The sequence below is a fragment of the Saccostrea cucullata genome, unplaced genomic scaffold (genome assembly GCF_032062105.1).
Source record: "Saccostrea cucullata isolate Sc308-1 unplaced genomic scaffold, CSIRO_AGI_Scuc_v1 ctg1814, whole genome shotgun sequence".
NCBI lineage: Eukaryota > Metazoa > Mollusca > Bivalvia > Ostreida > Ostreidae > Saccostrea > Saccostrea cuccullata.
In genome coordinates, this window is record NW_026937674.1 from 52154 (window position 1) to 80035 (window position 27882).

Consider the following 27882-nt stretch of genomic DNA (forward strand, 5'->3'; position numbering starts at 1 on the left):
TGTAGTATAGCGAGTGTGCGAGCAGATCTGGCTTCTAATTTTAATTAGATTGGATATCTGTCGTCTGATTATAAACATTAAAGGGAAACAACATAAAAGATATTTTAAGAACAGTGTATTTATATTAAAACACTTGATAGTAAAATTTTTAGATACTCCTCCAGTCTAATCTGATGGAGTGACCTCTATTTTTATTTTACTTCCAATTTTATTGAAATGGCTGCTTTTTGGTGGATTCTGCTTATATTTTTTCCAGGAAATGTTCACTGTTACAGTAAGTTTATGTTAATTAATTGAATTATCTGATATTTGATGTCTAGTTATGATAAGACTGTCCCAAGGCTGAAAAGCATTGAAAATATAATGTTTTATTTTACAGAGCTACAGTTTAATTTCAGTATGTAATCTTTGTTTAAAGGCAGTCAATTGCAACTTGTGTTAACAGTTTAATTACGTATTATAATAAAACTTGTGGAAAGTCATATGTCATATGATCACGTGACTTGCATTTATGATATTCTCAAATGTTGCACAAAAATCGTATCGGCACACTTGCAAAATATAATTAATGTGAAAGTTTTATCAGGTAGATCAAATCATTGTTATCACTGGCGCATATAAAGTGTTTGGGGAGGTCTGATTTTTACTTCACAAGGAATTATTTAACTTGAAAATAAACTTATCAACAAAAGAAGGTGTATTATTAATTCTTCATCGTGATTTAAACAAAATGGATAAAGCACATTTAATCTCCCAGAAAATTTGAGCTAGAGGACATATTTCTCTTGTAGATTCAAACAGGATATCTTCAATATGTCTTTGTTAATCATTTGTGTCCGTCTAATATAAACACTATTCATAAATTCTAACTCTCGCTATGGAAATGTAAGAGGAGCGTTTCATACTATATTTTTCGCCTAAGATTGAATATGTGCATATTAGAGAAACAAAAGGAATAGCAATATTTAAATTTAAAATGCTCAACATCATAACAGATCACTGGAGCTTAAAACAATTGCAATACATTGTTTAAAAAATAACGCCAAAAATATACATGTCATTTAAAAGGTATGTAAAAAATATTATGAAAATTTCCCCGTCATGTCAGCTCAAGTATGCAGTGACTTAATATTCTATTGTGGGGTCATATACTGTAAACAAACTTTTATTCGCGTGCGAGAAATTTTCGCGAAGTTCGCGAGAACCTTGTCATCGCGAATATTTCTCACCGTGAACCTATGTTCCATGTGCTAATAATTAACAGATTCAAAATTGGCTTGATCGCGAAATTTGATCGTCGCAAACTAGTTTACCCCTGGTAAATCGCGAAATAAAGTCGTCGCTAATAAAATTTGTTTTACAGTATTAGGAGTTCGGAGATTGTACTACATTTCAAACTTTTTGAGACATCACAGACCGCCTTATCCTGGCCGGGTATTCTCTGTTCAATGAGTGCTCCAATAACCACATTTATTATTGTAGTTCAGTCATTAATCGAGAGGCTTTTTTATCTCCTAAAGCTTACAGATTTAAACAAAAATGATGGAAATATTGTAATCTATGCGCGGGCTTGTTAGGGCAGCACACAGATCAGAATTCGGCGGATTAATACTTTTTTATAATATGTAACACTAATAAATCGAAAAAGTCATTGATAAAACGTATGCTATCATTATGCATTCTATAGACGTCAATGAGACATATACTACAAGAGGCACTACACCACGACGTCACCACGAAAAAATGCCTTAATGAAAAAGTGAAAAGTTCAACACTACCCCGGGGATAATTAATGTCAATTTGTAGTCATAGTTATGTAAAAACATCTCTGTACCATAAAAATTGCTGGTAGAATCCTACTCTCCTATCACAGAAAATAATTATTCCACACTTTTTGAGGAAACCTTCCTAAAATTTTTACATTTTGTTCGTAAGATCGAAAAATTTGCATTGATTCACGTAAACCATACGATACAGCAGCACTTTCCAAAATCGATAGAATAAAGATTGATTGTATACTGCTCAACGTCCCTCTCCAGAATATTTCACTGATATGGAGACGTACCATTGTCGGTGAAGGGCTGAAAATTTAAGCCTATGCTCGGCACTTACGGTCTTTGAGCAGGGAGGGATCTTTATCGTGCCACACCTGCTGTGACACGGGGCCTCGGTTTATACGGTCTCATCCGAAGGACGGCCCCATTTAATCGCCGTTTACAACAAGCAAGGAGTACTGAGGACCTATTCTAACCCTTCTATAGAATAAGAGCTTTAGATAGAAACAAAAATAAAGTTTTAAAGTGTGCGGCGTAGTACTGAACTTTTGCATCATTTGTTGTTACGAACGACAGAGGAAAGGCTGATCGGCAAGTAAACATCCTGTCTACTTTTATATTTCGAAGAAATTGTAGAAATATATTAACATACCCTATTTATAAGCTTTATTCTCACATGAATCACACATGATATTCATTCTAAATGCTTTTAAATTCCGATTTCTTGTGTTTGTTTACATGAATTCTCGTTACTTTTTTTTCACTCTGCTACTGCATGATCAACAGTTATGACGTCACGGGTTTGGTATTTACTCCTGTAATAAATACAGAAACCCAGAAACGACAAAATTCTGTTTTATATTATGCCTCTGCATATTTTGATTCATTTTAGGACCTCAAATCAATCTTTAGATATCGATTTTAAGAAATTGTTATCTCTAAACTTCACGTCATATAGCTTACTATGACGTCATATCATATAGGCAAGTAGAATATTAAAGAATTGAATTAATATTTTTTACTGTCTTCGGTCTTATAACACACCTGGCCGTGCCGACAAATTGAATACCGCGCGTTAGCGCGGTATGATAAATTTGTCGGCACGGCCATGTATGTTATAGGACCGAAGACAGCCAAAAATATGAATTTAATGCTTATATTTACATTCTCTAATTTTCCTGCTTCATAATTACTGATTTCTTTAATGTTTTATGTGAATTTAGCACCTTTCAAAACTGACGTGGTTAATAGACGTAAGAGCCGTTTGTGACGTCAGATGACGTTGCAAAGTAAAATAACGCAAACAAACATTGCGAGGAGACAAATTAATTTTAAACGCACATATGTAGTAATTTTACTTCAATTTAACAGGATGATAGTTTTTGATTAAATTGAATTAGCACATTGTACATTTGGTGTTCCTAGATTATAGAAAATGCATATAGTTCCTACTGTGTATTCTAACGCGCAATGACAAGGTTTCGCGTGTGTTATAGAAATTTGGATGTCGTGGATATCTAATGAATTTCATAAGGAAAAATAAATGGAATGTAAATAACTGCGTGGTGTGTTAAAGAAAACTACGGTGATAATAGGATTTATTTGGTTACTTTGTTTATGTATTGTTTAAGGTCCCCCTCGAGATTTTTTCACTCATACGGAGACGTCGGTGGAAGGCTTCAAATTTTGTCCTACAATAAAGCAATCTTTTTGATGCCAGAATCTACGGCAACACAGTATATCGGTTTATATAGTCCTATCCGAAGGACCCGGTTTCACGTCACACAATGGGATTCGAACCAGCGAAGTAAGGATCAACTTCTTACCTCACAATTCTACAAGTCTCACGCGGCAACTATTAATTTGATAGTGATAATAGTATTAACAAACTCAGCAAATTTAATTTATAATATGATTAAATAATTCCTATAATTTTGATTATGATCATGCTGAGATTCATCAATGAAGAAAAATACTGCGTTAAATATACCTGAACGTGACGTAAATATAAGGATTTATTTTCTCTACATTGATCCATAAATAAATGAAATTCCAAATTGATTCAAATAAAAAGAATATACATATTAGAATACAAGTATTGATTTTATCAAGAAATTTTTATCAATTTTGATTTGTCTTCTTAATTTGCTATTTAAGGTGAAATAGATGCAATAAAATTCTATTAATAAATTCAGGTAACATATGTAAAGGAACTAAATGTATAGCCACACAAAGTTCTATAAGAAAACGCTTATCAGCAGAAAAAGTGATCGACGGACATATTCAACAAAATGAAGATAACTGTTCACATACTAAAGTTAATAGAACAGAACCAGCATGGGTTATGGTGGACTTAAAAAAAGAATATCAACTGAAAAACATTATTATTTATTACAGAGATGAAGGTAAGTATATTTCTAGTAAGAAGATCCAACATGCTCAAAAATATATGATTTACATTGCAAAAAATTTGGATGTGTTACATGTACGAAGAGCAATGAAAAATGAATTTCGTTTGGGGACGTTCATCTGATTTGTCGGTCTATGCAACATTTGTGCGATATTCAGCATTTATTCATCATGACGCCAGAAAATAAACTTTTCCAAGCGAGCACGATTATCCAGGTAGGAATAAAAATGAATTAGGCTAAAAAAATTTTTAAAAAATACAATGCACTTACTTAAGATAGAAAGGATTCTAAAGTGAGGATAAAAGACTTAACTGACAGTGCCAAAAAGTGAAAACTGAAACGTAACATAGCTTTTTTGTCTACCATTTGGTAACTAACAAATACTTTAAGGTATGCTAGCTGCATAGCCTTGAAGCAACATTGTACAATCTATTTTGTGATCCTTATCAGATTTTTATACATTACCCCTTCTTCTGATTCTGACAAACGTGCAGAAAATCAAGTCAAAATAAGAAATAGAAAAATTATAATTTCATAACTAGAATTACAATTATCTTAGCTGTAATTTTGGTTTCAACGGAAGTTTGTCCATTAGTATTTTATATTTTCAATATCTGATCTCGTGACTGCACATGGTGACCCTACCATTGACACATTTATAAACATGTACCATTTGAACAAAGAAATAAAAACAGGTACATCTATTTGTGTAAAATATTTGCTTTCATTCAATTTTAGTGTTTGTCAAATATAAGTGACAATAATCACCAAAAGGCGTTAATTAGAAATAATTTCATTTCACTTGTATCAAGCTATTTCATTGGCTGAAGCATTCAGAGGAACATATAATATTTTGGATAACATAACTTAATTGCCTACGTCACAATGAGTTACGTCAAAAACGTATTACTCCGCTTGACGTTACTTTTAAAATAATGCTCAATTTGAAGCATTATTCTGGAGGAAAAATTGTTTTATTGTCTATACTAAAATCAAATTATAAGGAATGAAGCTAATTTCAACTTATGTTATACGATAAAACAAAACTTGGGGCAGTTTACGCTTTTTTATAAACCGCTTCGCGGTTTATAAAGCGTAAACTGCCCCAAGTTATGTTATATCGTAAAACATAAGTTGAAATTAGCTTCATTCCTTAAATAATTTAATTTTGGTTGTAACACGTCATTTGATTGGGTAAAACATTTTATTCATTTTGAATAACATGACTTACCTACGTCACAATGAGTTACGTCAAAAACATATTACTCCGCTTGACGTTATACTTTTTAATAATATGCTATATTTGAAGCCTTTTCAGGAGGAAAAATTGTCTCATTGTCTATGTACTAGTACACTGAAATTAAATTTTAAGGAATGAAGCTCATTTCAACTTAATATGTTATACGATATTACATAACTTGGGGCAGTTTACGCTTTCTAAACCGCGAAACAAAACTTGAAATAAACTTCTTTCCTTAAATAAGAAAAAATGTGTCTTAATATAAGCATATAAATCATGCTTCAATTTAACAGTGTACTAGCTTCTTTTTTTATCTACCAGGTAGTTTCTTCAAATACTTTATAACGAGGTAGCACATTATGACTGTTTTTATTTAAAGGTTAAATCCTTTCTCAAACTTGTAAAAATGGACAACAGCGCTCTTATTTCCAATGCTTACTAACTTAGTAAACAAATTCTTGTAAATGGCTTCGTAAGCCTAGACATATTGGCCAAGGGACAAATTTCAACACATTGTCAACACATTTCAAGGTTAAAATTTGGATAGGAAAAATATTCTTCCTAAGATATCTTTTTTTCAAATCGAAATAAATACTACACAATCCCAAACACCCCGCTTTCATACAGAAAAGAGTTTTATGCCAACCAAGTATTAATGAATTATATCCAGCCAGAGTCCGAGATTGTTTTGCAAAAATTAGACACAATACCCATATTGTGTGAAAAGGTCATTTATTCACAAAAGTACATATCTCATAATATTGAATATTATATAATAGGCATTTAGAAAAATACATCATATGATATGATTGAATAAATAACATAGATTCACAAAGGTGGGGATAAATATGTTGCAACCCATCACCTCTGAAAGAGGGGATCCCCTACCCGAGGACTCTGGCAGATATGACAGGTCAGAAACATATATTTGAAAAAAAAATTAAAATAATAATCTAGCTAAATAGAAATTATACACACATATTGATATGAAGAATAATATCAGCGCTAACACCTTGCTTAACAAATTAAACATTATCTCAATTAAACGTTACAGCTCAAAATGCATAAATGAAGATTAATAGGAGACAACCCTTGAAACATATCAATGTAATTAGTGAGATGCAATCTTTAATGCTACTTAAAAGGTACACACACCAACAATTTTATGCAGTTTAATGTCGGCAGGCAAAGCTGTCACAGGTTACAAAGTTCAACAGATCTCCAAATGTTCAAAATTGCTGAAGCAAATCGATACTGACCAACTAAGAGTACATAAATATCTACAAATTCGCTGCTGTCAGGCAATGCTGGCCCAGTAAACAATTTATGGTCACAGGTGACAGGCAATGCTAACCCACGTAGCAGGGAAATTAAAAATTTACTTAGCATTTCAAAAGTTATGCATACGAATGTACTTTAGAAATGCATCTGATTTCCATCTTCCCATATTCTGAATGACACTTAACGGAACTCCCCTTGCTAAAAAATAAACACATATGCACATAAGTTGTAGGTAGGTATTGTTCAAATATATACAAATATATACAAGAAAATATTGATTTCCTCTGGAAACATGCGACCATTTAAATCGTCCTTGCAGTGCGTAGCCCAATAAAAGGAATGCTGCAAACGATTTAGACCCCTGGAAAATCCCCGGGGGCGACACAAATTCATAGACCAATTAAAAGCGCGCATTCCGAGATATGATGCAGAGTTATCTGCGGCTAAAATTTACTCGTACTGAGTCATGTTTCATTTCCGGAAAAAGATTTCGCGTAAACTCTAGATGCTTAAGTTGAATAACAATATGACAAATACAAAATTAAATACTTATATCTAAACTTGTTGTCATAAACTATTTTATTTTCCCATAAAATTAATTTTATTTCATTGGGAAAAAATCTTTAATTGTTGAAAATGAATATCTTAATTAAGGTGAAAAAAAACCAATAGCGGTATTGACTAAACGCTGATTCCAGTTGTGAGGTGTCCCTTTTATTCTTGAAAATTTAGCTTTTTCCACTTTGACATCCCCTTTCCCAGTGGTATATAATTGTTGTGGTTTAACTATAAAAGAATTGAACGTTCAAGTAAGCTTTTCTGATCAGATTATAATCTGTGTCCGTCTGTCTCTTTGTCTGCCTTTTTTACATTTTCTACCTCATTACAAAGACAATACAAAAATTTGAACAACATTTTACACAATGCAATATTCAATGAAAAAAAATCAAATAAGTATTTGCTAGATCAATATTTTACTTTTAATTGAAGAATTGATTAAAGTGAAAATTATTTGGAAAAATTAAATATTGCATTATTGTACTAGTAAAATTAAAAAAAAAATGAAGGAATAAAATTTAAAATACATGTTTGACATAATTTCAAACATTTTAGGAACCATATGGAAACCGTACCGATTTAGGCAATATGGAATAGAGGTATCCAATACGTCCCATGAACAACAGTGGACCCTATGTTACAAAGATAACACAACGAATGCCACGACACCTCCCAGTAAGCAGGATATTACATGTGAAGAAACAGCAAGATACCTCAGAATTATAACAGATTATGATGCCCCTGAGGATGATAAATATGGAATCACAGGTCCTATGCTTGAAATATGTGAAATTCAAATTTATGGTAAGTAAATCTGTTTTACTTAAATTTTGGAACTATGTTACAGATCGCATAAAAGATTTTTTTTAAAAATACGTTCATATATCTTTTCTTAAACTAATTTTTTTTTTGAAAAGATAATCAACTTATAGGTTGGAAGAAAAATGAGGCGTATTTGTTTCCACCAATAAGTTTGCCAATCAATCAGATTCTGACCCTACGGAAATAAGGGGCCCTGAGTATACTACAGAAACTGAGGGGTCCTTTTCTCAGTGAGAGGCACCAATGGGATTCCATATGTCGACAGAAATTTTAAACATTAAAGCAGCTGACACACACACATAAATGCACTTATCACTGGTCCTTTGTCATATACTGATTGCCCATTTAAAAAACTTGACTAATTCTTATGTTGAATGTCCCGCTAAATTTACTACTTTATTCGTCGACAAATTATTTTCTCGTTGGACCCTGCTGTGGGAAGCCCTAAAAAAACGCATAGAGTTTTTCATTGAACCTACTGCATCCAGTCTGGTGCTACAATCTAGGTAAAACTGTTGATCAACCGTCCATTTGCGAATTATAATTCTCGCAATTTGAGAGTTAAGAGCCAATTTGCGATAAAAAGTACTCGCAAAAAAAAAATTTACAGTATTAGCCCTAAAATTCAAAAGTACAACTTTCTTAGTTAAATAATCATGGGTAGAAGGAATTATAAGCAAAGTCCTGACCTTAGATTAATTGAAACGAAGAAGCATTTACTAAGGATTAAACAGATATAACATTATTTTTTAAATACATTCAAGGAGATCTTCCTGGGAATAACGGTCAAGCAGGTAAACCTTGTGGAAAGAACTGTCGCGATGACTCCTGTGATGGGCATGACGGAAGATGTAGCAATGGATGCATTCCTGGATATCATGGGTCCCATTGTAATCAGCCCTGTAGTACAAACTGTGAAAAGAAAGTCTGTGATCAGAGGAATGGCAACTGTTCATGTGTCCCTGGATGGAAGCCACCATATTGTAATGGTGAGTACAAGAAATACTGTTGAACTTTAACAATATTCACTATGCTACACAAATTACTAAACAATGTTAATTTATTCATTAATGTTAAAATACTTTATTTAAAATATCCTTTGTCTGATTTTATATCGACATGTTCGTCTGAATATATTAGAGACAAAAATAAATAAATAAAGACTTCTACTTATTTACAGGAAATTATTTCCTGTATAGTCTTTAATAAAATGAAATGCCATGTTAACATTTATTTTTGTATGAGTGTATTTTTGCTCTTGGTCTTTATGCGGATGTGGATTTTGCTTTTTTTTTTTATTTTATACCAATGAAAGGGATTCGAAGTTAAACAAATGGTGTTTTACTTCTATAAGACCATTTACACACAAACAAAGTTTGTCTTCAACTTTCATGACATTGTCGATGATAAAAAATGATTTGTCAGATTCACATCAATAGACCAACCCTATTTCACAAGCATTGAAAAAAGTACTACATATTCAAAACGTGTATTTTCAACTCTTTGACAGTGGATCTACTCTAGCTCTCTTTCTCTCTCTTTACGCCAATTTACCTCGTATTTTGCATGTTTTAGGGATGTCGATATGAATGCCGTAGTTTTTCGTGAAAAAATGTGCACTCTAACATGTTTTGAAGAGAAAGTATCAGTTTTTTTAAGCAAGACAAAATTTTACAAGTCCACCGACATTAAATCACATGTGTAAAAACAAATACAAGTGCTAGGTGTAGACTTCAATACGCTACTTGTCTCCATGCGTGGGAATCATTAATCTCAATATAACCGATATAAAAGCCACAAGCTCTGTGTCAGCGGACCCCAAATTAATTCAAAATTGAAAGAGTTCTTCTATTTAACAGGTTTCAAAATGAGTATTTGTTACAAACAAACTGTATCATTGTTTTGTTGCGGAACCAAATTCTTCAAAGAAAACGATTTTTTAAATAAGGAGGGTTTAATTAAAGTGAGTCCGAATGTACTACCCCACCCCACCCCCTAATTTCACCTTTAAAACTTACGACAGCCATCGAATTGACGCAATGAAAAGAGCATTTACGCTTTATTAACCGCAAAGCGGTTTATTAAAAAATGTAAATTGTCCCAAGTTATGTTATATCGTAAAACATAAAGTTGAAAATAAGCTTCATTTATTATAATTTTATTTCAATGTGGAAAATGAGACAATATTTTTTCCTCGGAAAAAGGTTTTAAATAAAGCATAGAATAAAAGTAATGTCAGGGGGAGTAATACGTTTTTTTGCGTACCATATTAATTTTGAAGTAGGCAAGTTATATTATACAAAATGGATGAAATCTTTCACCCAATTAAATGACGTGTTAAAACTAAAATTAGATTATATACTACTTACAGAACAGTGTATTCGGTCTATTTATAGAAATATGTTCTTATTAAACAAATGAGTTGAAACTGCGTTTTTCTCTAATCTAAAAAAAAATATTTTTTACAATTATAAAAGATTTTTTTAAAGCTCCAAATGTTACAAAAATTAATGTCCAAGAAATATTTTATGAAACGGTAGTTTTGCAATAGAAATTTCAAAGCAAATGCTCTGGAAAAGGAATCGTTAATAGCTTGTTAGAATGATTTTGTACATGTAGCTCAACAATTCCTTATAGAATAAGAGCAAAGTTATTCCCTTTTACAAACTATTTGTTTATCAAAGTTCAGTTTTGCTTTTTTTTTTACCAAATAAGCATTAATTAACAATGATAAAGTTAACCTTGAGTTTTAACATATCATTTTCAGTTTTAATTCTCTTTATATCATGAAGGGTATAAGAATAAATGTCTCTTTTCCTATAATTATATTGTAAAATACTTTATGCACGCCTGAAATTTTAAGTTTCATAAAATTAACAGATCTTCAAAACATGCCTCTGTACATTGCGTATTGTATCCTGTTAACCGAGTACACTAAATTAATGCGAATAAAATTGATTTCACAGCTTATGAGAAATAAACCAAAGCGACTTGAAACTTTATTTTCATAGTAAACTGGCCTTATTTGCCTGTACATTTACCCATGCGTCAGAATTTAATTCGATTTAATTAGCTTTACTCACTGTATCCTTTACACGGAGGTAATGCGAAGTTATTTAATTCACAGTAAACTAAATACTAATTTTACACTGCATTTAATTCCCCATTTGAAAATTTCGTCTCAAGAGGACATTAGTTTCAAATAGATATTACATGTATATGACATTACCTTTTTTTACATATACATTTAAGAATGTCTACCAGAATATTATGGTACCGGTCAATCATGTCAGGCTTGTAGCAGGAACTGTCGTGATGGTTCTTGTGATGGACGTGACGGTAGATGTATCACAGGATGTAGTACAGGATATTATGGATCCCATTGTGATCGGACCTGTAATGTAAACTGTAAAAACCACGTCTGTGATCAGACTTATGGGAACTGACGTGTGTCCGTGGATGGAAGCCACCATATTGCAATGATGAGTTAAAAAATACATGTACTTGACAGGCACCAGTATTTACAATGTAACCAATATTTAAACAAAGCAAAAATATTTCAAGACAAAGATGCAAAATACAAAATGCCTTTCTATCTGATTTTAAATCAGCAGAATTTTCAAGATAGTACATGTACCTGAAGAAGAAGATAAACATAAATCCTTTAACTACTTTACAAGAACTATCAAATGGGCTATATGTAATGTTGCTGCCGATTCAAGATTACATACATTCAAAATATAGCATACATGTGTTTTATAGCTTTTCTTCTGGAAGCTTCGAAATCCTCACCTTGAAATCAAACTTGTTTGATTGTTTTCAGAAATACATATCACAAACCAAAAAGTTTTATAAATGAAGTGAAATAATAAAATATTCATTCAAGTTCTTGGCTAAATCAAATAGTTACACATTGTACGTTTTTGAATTGCAGTAATTCTCATTTTTCGAATTTTTCCTTTGATTTCCACATAATCTGGTATTCAGGTTTTTTTTCTCTTCATTTAATATGAACTTCTTTTTTACTTTGCTCCAAAATTCCAATCAATTTTGTGTTAGTTATATATAATTTATTGGTGATATATGAACCTGTTACTATACGTGTATTAATTAACTCTGTACCTGTGGAGAGAGCATATATAGGCTATGCCTGCTGCCCAATCCATTTATGTAATTGTTACGTATTGAAATATGTTGAAAACAGAAACCTTAAAATGAGAAATATACAGACATATCCCCTTGATAGAAAGACATATAAGGAACGACTACTGTTAAGATTATGATTTATTAGAATGAGTCTCATATTAATGCAGAAATCGATTTATTGTTGTGCATCAAAATTCCTACCATGCATCTCGGTATGAATCTTTTGATCCAATATGAAATTAGTTTTTCTCACATATTTAAGGTTGTCTACCTGGATACTTTGGCCCAGCATGTCAGCGTTGTAGCAGGAACTGTCGTGATGGTTCTTGTGATGGACGTGACGGTAGATGTATCAGAGGATGTAGTACAGGATATTATGGATCCTATTGTGAACAGATCTGTAGTAAAAACTGTGAAAACAACGTCTGTGATCAGACTTATGGGAACTGTACGTGTGTCCGTGGATGGAAGCCACCATATTGCAATGGTGAGTTAAAAAATACATGTACTTGACAGGTACCAGTATTTACAATGTAACCAATATTTAAACAAAGCAAAAATATTTCAAGACAAAGATGCAAAATACAAAATGCCTTTCTATCTGATTTTAAATCAGCAGAATTTTCAAGATAGTACATGTACCTGAAGAAGAAGATAAACATAAATCCTTTAACTACTTTGCAAGAACTATCAAATGGGCTATATGTAATGTTGCTGCCGATTCTTACATACATTCAAAATATAGCATACATGTGTTTTATAGCTTTTCTTCTGGTAGCTTCGAAATCCTCACCTTGAAATCAAACTTGTTTGATTGTTTTCAGAAATACATATCACAAACCAAAAAGTTTTATAAATGAAGTGAAATAATAAAATATTCATTCAAGTTCTTGGCTAAATCAAATAGTTACACATTGTACGTTTTTGAATTGCAGTAATTCTCATTTTTCGAATTTTTCCTTTGATTTCCACATAATCTGGTATTCAGGTTTTTTTTCTCTTCATTTAATATGAACTTCTTTTTTACTTTGCTCCAAAATTCCAATCAATTTTGTGTTAGTTATATATAATTTATTGGTGATATATGAACCTGTTACTATACGTGTATTAATTAACTCTGTACCTGTGGAGAGAGCATATATAGGCTATGCCTGCTGCCCAATCCATTTATGTAATTGTTACGTATTGAAATATGTTGAAAACAGAAACCTTAAAATGAGAAATATACAGACATATCCCCTTGATAGAAAGACATATAAGGAACGACTACTGTTAAGATTATGATTTATTAGAATGAGTCTCATATTAATGCAGAAATCGATTTATTGTTGTGCATCAAAATTCCTACCATGCATCTCGGTATGAATCTTTTGATCCAATATGAAATTAGTTTTTCTCACATATTTAAGGTTGTCTACCTGGATACTTTGGCCCAGCATGTCAGCGTTGTAGCAGGAACTGTCGTGATGGTTCTTGTGATGGACGTGACGGTAGATGTATCAGAGGATGTAGTACAGGATATTATGGATCCTTTTGTGAACAGATCTGTAGTAAAAACTGTGAAAACAACGTCTGTGATCAGACTTATGGGAACTGTACGTGTGTTCGTGGATGGAAGCCACCATATTGCAATGGTGAGTTAAAAAATACATGTACTTGACAGGTATCAGTATTTACAATGTAACCAATATTTAAACAAAGCAAAAATATTTCAAGACAAAGATGCAAAATACAAAATGCCTTTCTATCTGATTTTAAATCAGCAGAATTTTCAAGATAGTACATGTACCTGAAGAAGAAGATAAACATAAATCCTTTAACTACTTTACAAGAACTATCAAATGGGCTATATGTAATGTTGCTGCCGATTCTTACATACATTCAAAAAATAGCATACATGTGTTTTATAGCTTTTCTTCTGGTAGCTTCGAAATCCTCACCTTGAAATCAAACTTGTTTGATTGTTTTCAGAAATACATATCACAAACCAAAAAGTTTTATAAATGAAGTGAAATAATAAAATATTCATTCAAGTTCTTGGCTAAATCAAATAGTTACACATTGTACGTTTTTGAATTGCAGTAATTCTCATTTTTCGAATTTTTCCTTTGATTTCCACATAATCTGGTATTCAGGTTTTTTTTCTCTTCATTTAATATGAACTTCTTTTTTACTTTGCTCCAAAATTCCAATCAATTTTGTGTTAGTTATATATAATTTATTGGTGATATATGAACCTGTTACTATACGTGTATTAATTAACTCTGTACCTGTGGAGAGAGCATATATAGGCTATGCCTGCTGCCCAATCCATTTATGTAATTGTTACGTATTGAAATATGTTGAAAACAGAAACCTTAAAATGAGAAATATACAGACATATCCCCTTGATAGAAAGACATATAAGGAACGACTACTGTTAAGATTATGATTTATTAGAATGAGTCTCATATTAATGCAGAAATCGATTTATTGTTGTGCATCAAAATTCCTACCATGCATCTCGGTATGAATCTTTTGATCCAATATGAAATTAGTTTTTCTCACATATTTAAGGTTGTCTACCTGGATACTTTGGCCCAGCATGTCAGCGTTGTAGCAGGAACTGTCGTGATGGTTCTTGTGATGGACGTGACGGTAGATGTATCAGAGGATGTAGTACAGGATATTATGGATCCTATTGTGAACAGATCTGTAGTAAAAACTGTGAAAACAACGTCTGTGATCAGACTTATGGGAACTGTACGTGTGTCCGTGGATGGAAGCCACCATATTGCAATGGTGAGTTAAAAAATACATGTACTTGACAGGTACCAGTATTTACAATGTAACCAATATTTAAACAAAGCAAAAATATTTCAAGACAAAGATGCAAAATACAAAATGCCTTTCTATCTGATTTTAAATCAGCAGAATTTTCAAGACAGTACATGTACCTGAAGAAGAAGATAAACATAAATCCTTTAACTACTTTGCAAGAACTATCAAATGGGCTATATGTAATGTTGCTGCCGATTCTTACATACATTCAAAATATAGCATACATGTGTTTTATAGCTTTTCTTCTGGTAGCTTCGAAATCCTCACCTTGAAATCAAACTTGTTTGATTGTTTTCAGAAATACATATCACAAACCAAAAAGTTTTATAAATGAAGTGAAATAATAAAATATTCATTCAAGTTCTTGGCTAAATCAAATAGTTACACATTGTACGTTTTTGAATTGCAGTAATTCTCATTTTTCGAATTTTTCCTTTGATTTCCACATAATCTGGTATTCAGGTTTTTTTTCTCTTCATTTAATATGAACTTCTTTTTTACTTTGCTCCAAAATTCCAATCAATTTTGTGTTAGTTATATATAATTTATTGGTGATATATGAACCTGTTACTATACGTGTATTAATTAACTCTGTACCTGTGGAGAGAGCATATATAGGCTATGCCTGCTGCCCAATCCATTTATGTAATTGTTACGTATTGAAATATGTTGAAAACAGAAACCTTAAAATGAGAAATATACAGACATATCCCTTTGATAGAAAGACATATAAGGAACGACTACTGTTAAGATTATGATTTATTAGAATGAGTCTCATATTAATGCAGAAATCGATTTATTGTTGTGCATCAAAATTCCTACCATGCATCTCGGTATGAATCTTTTGATCCAATATGAAATTAGTTTTTCTCACATATTTAAGGTTGTCTACCTGGATACTTTGGCCCAGCATGTCAGCGTTGTAGCAGGAACTGTCGTGATGGTTCTTGTGATGGACGTGACGGTAGATGTATCAGAGGATGTAGTACAGGATATTATGGATCCCATTGTGATCGGACCTGTAATGTAAACTGTAAAAACCACGTCTGTGATCAGACTTATGGCACCTGTTCCTGTGTTCCTGGATGGAAACCACCATATTGTAATGGTGAGTACAGGAAAAACTGTTGTATTTTCCCAATATTTACTCTGCTGTCCAAAATACTTTAGTTAAAATATTCTTTGTCTGATTTCATATATACATGTTCGTCTTAATATAAAAGAAAAATGTATTTAAAAAAAAAGCTTTTACAAATTTACAGTGACTTATTGTCATATATAGTTTTCAATAAAATTTAATGCTCTGTTTACATTTATTTTTGTATTAGTGTATTTTTGCTCTTGGTCTTTGTGCAGATGTGGATTTTGCATCTTTTATTTTTACCAATGAAATGGATTCGAAGTAAAATGGTGTTTTACCACTATAAGACTATTTACCCACGAAAAAAAGTTTTTCCCAAACATTCATGACATTGTCGATTGTCGATTGTTTATTACTTATAGAGATCTATAAAATATATAAAAGTAGCAAAAATTAAACAATAGAAAATGTATTGAGGTGGGTAATGTACATCCTATGAAATAATGAATGAATACGCCTTTACCTCATCAATTAAACAAAACGAATATTGATACTTTTTTGTGAAGCTTCTTTTTTATGTGAAAGATATACAATATTTTAATTATCATATTCATTCATAATAGATAAAATCAAGTTTCTGTCCAGAGTATACTTTTCAAGATGCATCTGTCCCCTTGCATAGCTTCAGGATTCGTTATGCCTTATCTTTCATTGTTAAAGAAAAATGATGGGTTGTATACAAAAATAAATTGCATTATTTTTTTATCCCCAATTAGAATTTCAAATGAACAGTTTTTCCTACCATCAGATCAGAAATGGAACTAATTAAACTAATTCATTTTGTAAAAAAAAAAAGGAAAGAATGGTCAAAAGAACTTTTGAGATAAAAATATGAATATTATCAAACTCTCGCAGCACACAGTATCTTGGTTTTTAATTAGTTACATGTGTGTAAAGACCTATTCCAAAATGTCACTACTGTTGTTAAAGAAATCATACATCTAAACCAAACCATATAATTTTCAGAATAATGAGAGATCTAAAATTGGTTGTTTAAATATTTATTTAGAAAGCTGTAGCTCAAACTGTGTTGACAAAGAATGCTATACAAATGGAGACTGTATAAAGGGTTGTGTGCAAGGATACTGGAAAAACAAATGTCAAGGACAATGTCCATCGAATTGCAAAATGGGGTGTGATAGAAAAAATGCAGACTGTAATTCTTGCCGCAACGGCTATTGGGATAGGAAATGTCAGAAAGAATGTTTATCAAAGTGTTCGGAACTTAAATGTGAAAAATCTCGGGGATACCTTTTGTGTAAAGGGTGCCTTTCCGGGTACTATGGCGCGTACTGTGATCAAGTCTGCGGAAATTGTAGCACTGGTACCTGTGAGAAAGACAGTGGAAATTGTGGCGCCTGTAAAGCGGGATTTTACGGAGTAATGTGCAAACAAACATGTAGCAACACCTGCCATAATAGGGAATGTATAAAAATAACTGGATATTGTAGTAATGGTTGCAACAATGGATTTTATGGTTCATTTTGTAATATGAAATGCAGTCAAAACTGTGCACAAGCCAAATGTTTTCGAAATGGAACTTGCACTAATGGATGTAAACAAAACTGGTCAGGCAGCACATGTGACGGTAAGTTTTACGCATTTTTAATTTGTTATTTTCATTTTTTTTAATCCTGGCACGCAATACTTCCTTTTATTCAAGTAAATGCTGGATAAATGAAGGTATGTACATGTACGATATACTTATAATATTTATAATTATTTAATAATTAATTTTAAATATTTTTAGGAAGTTGAAATGATATATCTTGAACGCTTTGCTTAAGGTTCTTATGTAATTTTGCAACTCTTTAAAATTCTGACAATTTTTTCTAGATATTTATAGATATTCAAATCAGATCACAGACAATAGGAAATCCATTTAATTATGTTTTTGTCATTTTCATAGGTTTTAACCCTCCTTGCTGGTTTTCGCTCATGACAGTCCAAAATATTCATTTATTCATTTTCACTTTTTTTCATATATTATATACTTTTCTACCTATAATTGAGATTACAATCGCTATATCGATTAAAATACAAAGGCGTTTCTATAGTATCCTACTCATTTGAAAATAAAAAAGTTAAAAGGTCAAGTGGACGAATGTTGCAAGATCTTTCAAATGGGTATAAATGTTATTTCTGCAGAAAAACTGACCATTTTACAATATCGTACGATTTGCCTTAAAACATCATCAAATTTTACACCTTAACTTGCTTTAAACTATCCCTTTTAGGTACCCTATATACGAATATGTGGATTTTTTTTTTTCGTTCTTTTTAGTTGTTATGCTCTTTTATTAATTTGAATTATTACGAGTGAACTCTTCTTTTTCTTCTTCTTTTCTTTTTTTCTAAGTAGAGTAGATTGATCCGGTTACTAAAGTCTTTCTGCTAATTTTCAGATTTAACATTCAGTATCATCCAGTATCATTAGAACTCAACTAAGTTAAGATTTAAGAAGAAAAGCAGTTTTTCCATCATATAGTGTTTCTTTCAGAGATTAGAAGCGTTTTAAAGTCTATTTTACACAGACACTATACATAAATGCTTATGCACAAAAAGTAAATATCGATATTATGCTTAATAAAATGTGTATATAGTGTTTGTTTTAATACACAATTACATTACTTTGGGGGGAAAATCAAATTATGATGCTATCCGAAGCAAAACCATTTCGGAGAAAAAAGAAAAGTTGTAGCAAATCTTTGCGAATAATTCAATTTTGGTTGTAACACGTCATTTGATTGGATAAAAAATGATCTAAATTGTATAATCTGGTTTGCCTACGTCTCAATGACTTACGTCAAAAACTTATCAATCCGCCTGGAGTTACGTACAATATCAGTTTGAAAGCGTTTCAGAGATTTTCTATTTCTTATGTACATGTATATCTAATGATTGAGAATTGAATAATAAGGAATGAATTAAATAGCAACCAAAATTATTATACTTTAACCTTGGTTGCAGCAGTTAACGCGTTTTTATAAACTGCTTTTCAATAAAGCGTCAACTGCCTCTATCCAGTTTATAGCAGTATCATATGGGTTGCTACATGTATTTAATTCATTCCTTATGATATACTAATATATCCAGGTTTCTCTTTGTGTCCGTGTTTTTGTGTCTATTTGAAAATCAGAGTTGAAATTATGCCATATGCACACCAGAGCAAAACCCCATGGCTACGTACTGTTATCAGTAAAATTTTATATTACTAGTATTAGCAAATGATATCAGAATGTTGGTATTTTAAAGAATGCGATTCAAATCATTACGGACCTGATTGTTCCATACAATGCAGTGTTACATGTAACTTTAAAAGACAATGTCAGTGAATTTGTACGTATGGGTGTAAGAACGGTTTTTATTTAGAACAGTGTAAAACAAGTGCAGTAAATCATGTTCCTCTGCCTGCAACATATATTCTGGGCATTGTGAAGGCAAATGCCCAACTGGAAAATATGGAGATACTTGTAATAAAACTTGCAACAAAATTTGTGAAAAAAGCATGCGGTAAAATGAATGGTTGATGCATTTCAGGATGTATTGTCGGGAAATTTGGCACTGACTGTCACAGGTCTTGTAGCGCGGGTTGCTTATCCAGTTGTCATCAAAATGACGGAAGTTGTCAATGTAAAAATGGCTGGCAGGGTCAAAACTGTGATGGTAAACAAGATCATTATTCTCAAATATTAAAGGGTTTAAATATTTTTTTTATTTATATGTTTGCTTCAGAGTACACATAATTGAGTTTAAGAAATCAGAATCAATTCTCTTGTTTATAAACCGAAATTAGCCAAAATAAAACATTAAAAAAATTCTACAGTCGAAATTTATACAGATGGTTCTAAAGACAACAGTAAAGATGCAGTGAATAAAAACAGTGTTTTCTCTTTAAGGCTTCCAAATGAAGCAACAATTTTTACAACAGAAGCAAAAGCACTACAGCTCGCATTTGACTATATAAAATCTTCTAATGACAACGATATATCACAATATTTTTGGACTCGCTTTCTTGCTTACAATCAATACAAAAAATGAATATCGATCAACCATACATTCTAGATATACAAATTCAGTAAAATTCCTTATATTGATCTTAAATATAAAGTGAAACTTTTGGTAAATTCTACCGTATATACTCGCCTATAAGTCGGTCCGCCTATAAGTCGGTTGTATTTAATTAGCTTATATTTCAGAAGGACTGACCTCATATAATACCATTGTTTTGATAGCTCGCCTATAAGTCGGATACAGAGTTTTGGACCAGATATTTACTCCCAAAAAACCGACTTATAGGCGAGTATATACGGTATTTGGCAAGTTAATTGGGAGTTTTGTGATACAAGTAAACTATATGCTATAGAGAACAAAGTAAATAACAAATAATCTCTCTTTGGCCTTAGACGTCAGGACGAAGTGATTACATGTATTTCAACACTACGAGGTCATTCAAAAATAACTCATGCATACTTATTAAATAGAGAATTACAGCCAGAATGTATATCATGTGACTGTCTGCTTACTATAAATCACATTCTTTTAGAATGTACTGATTTTTCTCCTATTCAAGGTAGACTTTTCAATAATGTACAAACGATGCGTGAACTGTTTACAAATGTTTATGTTAATACAATTTAGATTATTTACATGAAATTGATTTTTACGGTAAAATTACATGAAACCTTTTTTTACAGTAAAATTTAATGGTACACAGTGCAATATATTTGATTGATAAACACAAAAGTTTTAGTTCAAACTGTTTAAATATTTTTAAATTTTTAAGTCCGTCAAATGGGACGTTAAACGGTGCCCCTTGTCAAGGATAACAACCCTCTTGGCACGCAAAAGATCGTTTCTTGGGTTTTCGGAAAACAGTAAGCTCACTGTGGGCCGCCATAGAAACTCTCAAAACTGATCATTTAACATAATTCCCTGCCGAAATATGGCTGAAATATTGTCGACTCGGTGTTAAACACAAATCAGTCAATCAGAGTACACAAAATAAAGTAAAAATTGATAACTTAAATCTTATTCTAAATCAATATTGATGGTTCTTAATAGGAAGGTTAATTGTTTCTGATTAAAATTTGCATTTTTTGTATTTTAAAAGAATGCGACTTAAACCATTATGGACTTGATTGCTCCAAAAAATGTAGTGTAAATTGTAAAAGGAAGATCTGTAACAATGTTACTGGATCCTGCACCTATGGATGTGAGAAGGGATTTTATTTGGAAAAGTGTGAACAAACATGCAGTACGTTATGTCCGTCAGCCTGCAACAGACACTCAGGGGAATGTGAGGACGAATGTTTTGTTGGCAAGTATGGAGAGTTTTGTAATAAAACTTGCAGCCGAACATGTAAAGATGGATGCAGTAAAATCGATGGTTTATGCTCTTCCGGTTGCATTGACGGAAAATTTGGCACTGACTGTCTAAAGACCTGTAGTGGTGGGTGCAATTCCGGTTGTCATCAATCCGATGGAAGTTGTTCCTGTAAAATAGGATGGCAGGGCAAATACTGTGGTGGTAAAGACTTTTACCTATGTCAGTTCTTCAATGGCAAATCAAACTTTTTTTCGTTTCCAAGTGTGTCCTATTTGATATAATTTTTTTTTGTTGTTGAAATTTTATAGCATGTACACCAGATTACTACGGAAAAAATTGTGATCAGCAATGTAGCTCCAATTGTCTAAACGAAACCTGTTTTTCAAACAACGGGTCTTGTATAGGTGGGTGCAAAGGCGAATTTACGGATGAACAATGTATGACAGGTAAGTTAAACATGTTCTTTATAAATCCGATAAGTACAGGGACAAAACATTAAACAAAATTAAAATCAACAATATCCAGAATCAATTTAATCAAAAGTATTATGTTTCAATAGCAGAACACCAGTATACATTTTTAAACATATAATTTTAGCTGTTTCTGATAAATACTGAGAATTACTGTCGTCATTACTGTTGAATGTGATATTTACTGACAAATACGATTGTGAAATTTTGACGTCGCGTATATAAAGCAAAACAACGAAACTATAACAAATGTATAATTTCATTATCTGTAAGCAAGATAAATGGAATTTCATTTACTGAAGATTTAATTTATCAATGCACTGTAAATAAAAAAAAGACAATAAGGCTATCTTTAAGAAAAAAAAAGATTCACTGCGACTATTTAAAAAAAATCGTTCTTAATGAGTGGAAAAATGAAAGGGGCTTTAATTTGGATTAGAACACTTGAGTAATGTATGGTTAATTTTCTTTCTTTGAAATGAATATAGTATACAGAGAACACTTATCTCTTTTTTTTTTCAGCCCTCGTTGTAGGTGACTCGACATCGTTACCGATTACAGCCATTGGTGCTGGACTGGGCGCTGGATTATTTCTGTTGGTCATAATAATCATTATTGTCATTTTTCTCAGGTGCGTTTAAAAAATAAGAATGCAGTGTATTAATAACATTAATTCATTATTATATTATTTATTTGTCTTTTACCATTTTAATTGAAAATTATTTAAGCTGTTCGATGGTTGGTGTAGCATTAGGACTTTGATTTTTTAAAATTATTTTTCATTTTCTAATTGCGAATTGAGATGTTCTTTTTTTCTCTGTGACACAGACGGCGAAAGAATTCTTATTCCAAATCAAATGCAGTTCTGTTTCGAAAGGAAGGCACCCAATCTATAGGTTATTATCCCCTCAATTTAAAGCAATGTTCATTTGATTATTGCTGATATTTTGCGCATTTCAAAATTAACTTATTGTATAATAATCTTGGTGCATTTTATTTATAGCTCATTTAATAGTTTTATTGTCGAAGTTCATTTTATTTCTTAAATCAGAAAACAGATTATGCATCAACATTGGAGACGGTCCCGTTACAATTGAGGACCCAGAAGAGGAACCACAGATAGAGAACCCCGAGGAGGCTGTGTATTATAATGATCTGTCTGTGGCTAAGGATGTCGCTGTGTCTGATCTACTAAAGATAATCACTCAGAGGGAAGCCAAGGAAAAAGAAGGATTCCTTAAAGAGTTCAAGGTTGTTTGCAAATTCAGCTATTAGTGAAATTGCAAACGTATTGAAATTTAAAAAAAAAAACAAAATTACTGGGAAAGAATAATTTAATTGCTTTACTGAGTATTTACAGAAGTGAAATACCGTAGTTAATTCAATGTTACCCTTTAAATTTCATTTAAATAATACACGCCTTTTTATGCGGTAGGCTATTTTAAAGAAGTTTATTTCTGAATGGAAAAAATTGAGTATCGCATTTTTGTTCAGTTTCTTTCTTTTTAGTCTAAATTACTGCTGTGAAATACATTTCTTAGTAAATTCTAAATAATGATCTTTCCTGAACAGTGATAAAGATTAAATATTTACTTCAATGAAAATATTAAATTATCCATTTTTTAACTTAATTGATGAACGCAACACTTTGAAATTCCATTTGAGATTGTTTTGCTGATTGGATTTCTCATACGGTCAGTTTTTGAAATAAAATTGTATTCCCATCATCCTTTTTTGAATGGCAAAATGTTTATTTTTTAGATGCTGCCATACGGAGAAAGATTTGACTGTGAAATCGCTAAATCAAAAGAAAATATGACCAAAAACAGATTCAAAACCGTATTTCCATGTGAGTTAGTACTTTAAATGTCTAAAGTGTTGTATGATTGTATGTTGTTTTACGTCCCATGAAAGACTTTTAACTCATATAGAGACGTCACCATAAACACTGTATATGTACAAATCTTCCAATTTCAACTTTTACTCGGCACTCAGGGTCATTTATCAGAGATGGATATTTATCATGCCAAAGCCAGCAATGATATAGGGCCTCGGTCGTTAAAGTCTCGTCCAGCTGAAATTTGAACTCACGACCTCCCGATCACAAAGCCAGCTCTCTACCGTCTGAGTTCGTTTAGAGTAAATTGTATTATAAATTTTATCATAGAACTTTAGTGCAATTTAAATTAAATGAAAACTTTAAAATATGAAACTGAAAATAATCTTCCAGTATTTTTGGTGTAAAGTTCCTATACTGTAAATTCCTCATTTTATACATGGTACAAACATAATATCGCGAAATGGCTTTAAGACGGCAAAACGCGAGAAAAAATAATTTGCGACTCTTCAGGTAATCTTTTATGCATTTTAGCACCATACAAATAAAAGCGAGTCGTTTTATGCTTTTAATTTAAAAATAGAAAGCGTATATCATTTGAATAAATTGTGAAAACATAAAAAAATAGCAAGGTTCACTAAGTCTTATATGGCTTTTTTTAACCCTGTGTTTTTTAAAAAAGAAACTGAAACTGCTTAACTTAGTTAACATTGCATACCATTAACACCTTTGGTGATTGCATCTCCTTAAAAAAAATGACGTAATTTTTTGGCATGTCAATGCATTATGACATTACAAAATACGTCAATTTAATCATATTTCGAAAAAAAAACTTACACTAAACGTAGTTTTTAAAGCTATCATAAAGTTATTTTTTATATTTGATATAAAATGCAACATCTGATATAAAAAAAAAGCAACCAGTAAATGATAGAACTGTTTCTGGGATTACAACAAAATTAATGTTTCATTTTTTATTTCAGAGGTTGCGCTTATATTGTTTTTCTTCTCTGAAAGTACTCAAATATCCCTGTTAACAAGTACATTGCAATTCCATAAAGCCTGAGCTCCAAGACCTGGAGTAAAAGGGGAAAAAATGATAGGAAATAAAAGTACTAAGTCTCTACTTTAATGTTATGTTTAAAATGAAACATAAAGTCATAGTCAATACATTTCTACAGGACCGTTTTATGCATAAAGTAAAACAAGCTCTTTATAAAAGGAAAATTGTCAAAGTCCCAGACGTCCAGTATTGATTCGTCTAGATCTGCTCATGTTAATTTCCCAAAATGGCTTTACAAATCACCTGTTATAATTTTACTCTAACCCCCTCTCGTGTAGAAAATATTATATTCTTAGTGATATATTCGGTTTTTATCTTTTAGTCTTGGATTTATTTCAAAGAAAACTCAGCGTAATATTTAACAATAAAATAAGATATAAAAAATTTTAAAAGACCAAAGAGTTACGAGTATATACATGTATTAATATTTCTAAAAAGTATTTCTAATAGTATTACACCAAAAAATTGACGAAAAAAGGAATTGTTACTGCAATAAGTATGGTAATTATGACATCATCACATTCATGGCGTCAGGTTAAGTCAGGTCATGAAATCAAAACATGTCAGTTGATAAGGTCGGAGCTTTGTGTCTAAAGTTTTTTATTTTTATTTTTTTCTTGCAGATGATCATTCACGCGTTGTTTTAGATACTAGCCAGGGCTTCACGTCCGATTACATTAATGCGAACTACATTGAGGTAATTACCAGAACTGATATTAACATATTGTTGAGATAATACATATTTTCTTGATGTCCTTTTATACATGTATACTCGTGGCAATCTTCTATAAGCATTTCTCGTGTTTAGAATATGGAAGGGGAACGGGACTTCATTGCATGTCAAGGTATGGTGATTTAGATTAAACTATCTGATGGTAGATAATTTGAGAAAGTTTAACACTACATTTTAGTAATAAAACTTGATAATATCCCTTTCCTTATAGGACCTCTTAAAAACACTTTAGTTGACCACTGGAGAATGATTTGGCAGGAGAATGTAGAATATATTGTTATGTTAACCAACCTTACTGAGGGACCAAAGGTTTGATAAATAATAAATTAATATGGTTCACCTTATATACTCTTAGTGATAAATGGTATGAATCGTTTTGTACAAGTATGCTTTAATAAAACTTTAGACATTTTGTATAGGTGCATGAATAAATTTTTACAAGGAAATATATCAGAGAATCTTTCATTTTTGAAAAGAAATGATATTGACTTTGACAACATGATGAAAACATTGCACATCTGGTTCTTAGTCCTGAGACCCTATAGGATTTTTAGTATATTTGAATCCTATTTAATTTTCAAATTAATTTCGTTGAATCATTCACCATAAACACATTAATGAATACGTATAATTTCTAAAATGTCAGTTTCAATTTTTAATAATTTGATGAGCTTTTTTAGCGAAAAATATATTTATTTCTCTATAAGATAATGATTGATATTCAGTTGTAATTATATAACTTAGGTGAAATGTCATCAATACTGGCCAGACAAAGGACAAGAGCTGGATGTCAATCCCTTTACAGTAACCTTGGTGGAAGAGAAGCAGTACGCTTATTTCGTCGAAAGAAGAATGACACTGTGTAACAAGAAGGTCTGTGTGATCATTTAATTTCTTAGGGGTGAGGTTGTTAAATTGTTGTTTTATGTCCCTCTCGCGAGTTTTTCACTAAGAAAAGAGACGCCACATCTTGCCGATGAAGGGTTGTAAATTTATACCTATAAACAGCACTCAGGTCTATTGTGTATATAGAGTGGTCTTTTTTGTGTTTAAAAATACACCGAAGTACGGGACGTCGGTTTATACAATCTCATCCAAAAGACCGATCTAAACGTCCCGCAGTTGATTCGAGCCAGGAACCTGTGACGTAAAGATCAGCTCCTTACTCTGTGACTCTAGAGCAGACTTTCTAAAAATTCTCCATGCAGACGACTTGGGGTTGGGGTAATTTTTGTTGATTTCCAGGTATTAAGAGAGTCCTGGATTCATGTTCTCCTCGACATTTGAAAGTTCATACAATTATAAAGTCAATTAAACGCTACTTCAACTTCCAGATAAAATTCTAATGATCTATATTTCTCAAACCATGAAAATTTGAGCCAATGAAAATATGCATTTAACAGCACATCGAAATTATGCTTTAATTTATCTATAATTAGGTTACTGGGTCAAGGACGATCGTCCAGTATCACTACACACGATGGCCAGATCACGGGACTCCAAATCCTCTGAACTTGATCGTCTTCCACCGTCACTTCAGACACAAGTCCAGATCAACCCAACACCCAATTATTGTTCACTGCAGGTACATGTAATCACAACATTTAATGCAACATTTTGGAAAGGATCTCAATGTTTTCACCAATTAATCATTTCCTTAATGAAAGATTCACAAAGAGATGAATACCTTATTGAAAAAAAAACACAATAAAGATATAGGTAGAGAATATCTATTACCAAGTATAAATTGCCATGTTTAATTCTATAAGAATGAACAATATGTGTTTTAAAGCAGAATCAAGAAAATCAAGAATTCGAGGACCTGTGTTTGGACTGCAAATTAGAACCCAAATATTGGCTTTTTACCTATGTCAAAATCAAAATGATTTCTTTCCAAGTTCAACCTGACTTACTTGATATAATTTACCTAACTTTCCAAGCATTTACATGTAAAATGATCGGGTTTTGTTTGTATTTTTGATAATTTTTAAAAATAATATAAATCCTCTTTTTTAAAAAAATATTGAAATAAAATTTTTTTAAGGCCTAAGGCTCTTATCTTTTAATGCTTTCCAAAAGCATAATTAATGCAGTATTTGCATATTTGTAATTTATTCTAGTGCTGGAATTGGAAGAACAGGGACATTTATTGCCCTTGACGTTCTGTGTAGATATGGCAAGGACAAGGGCAAGGTCAATGTCATAGAGTATGTCAAGGCCATGCGTAGAGACAGGATGACAATGATACAGAATGTG

General features: G+C 31.8%; 1 protein-coding gene across 1 annotated transcript; it reads left to right on the forward strand.

The window, feature by feature from the left end:
- Positions 1-224: 224 nt before the first annotated feature.
- On the forward strand, positions 225-27882 carry LOC134248638 (cell death abnormality protein 1-like; the record flags this gene model as incomplete). The annotated part of the gene is made up of 22 exons (XM_062731043.1): positions 225-274; positions 3971-4180; positions 7821-8069; positions 8852-9076; positions 12496-12720; positions 13643-13867; positions 14790-15014; positions 15937-16161; positions 17204-17782; positions 19735-19860; positions 21308-21724; positions 21832-21969; positions 22516-22624; positions 22822-22889; positions 23045-23244; positions 23755-23842; positions 25517-25590; positions 25702-25738; positions 25838-25935; positions 26371-26499; positions 27066-27211; positions 27747-27882. Coding segments are annotated over exons 2-22 (3780 nt in total), but the record flags the coding sequence as incomplete, so codon positions are not given.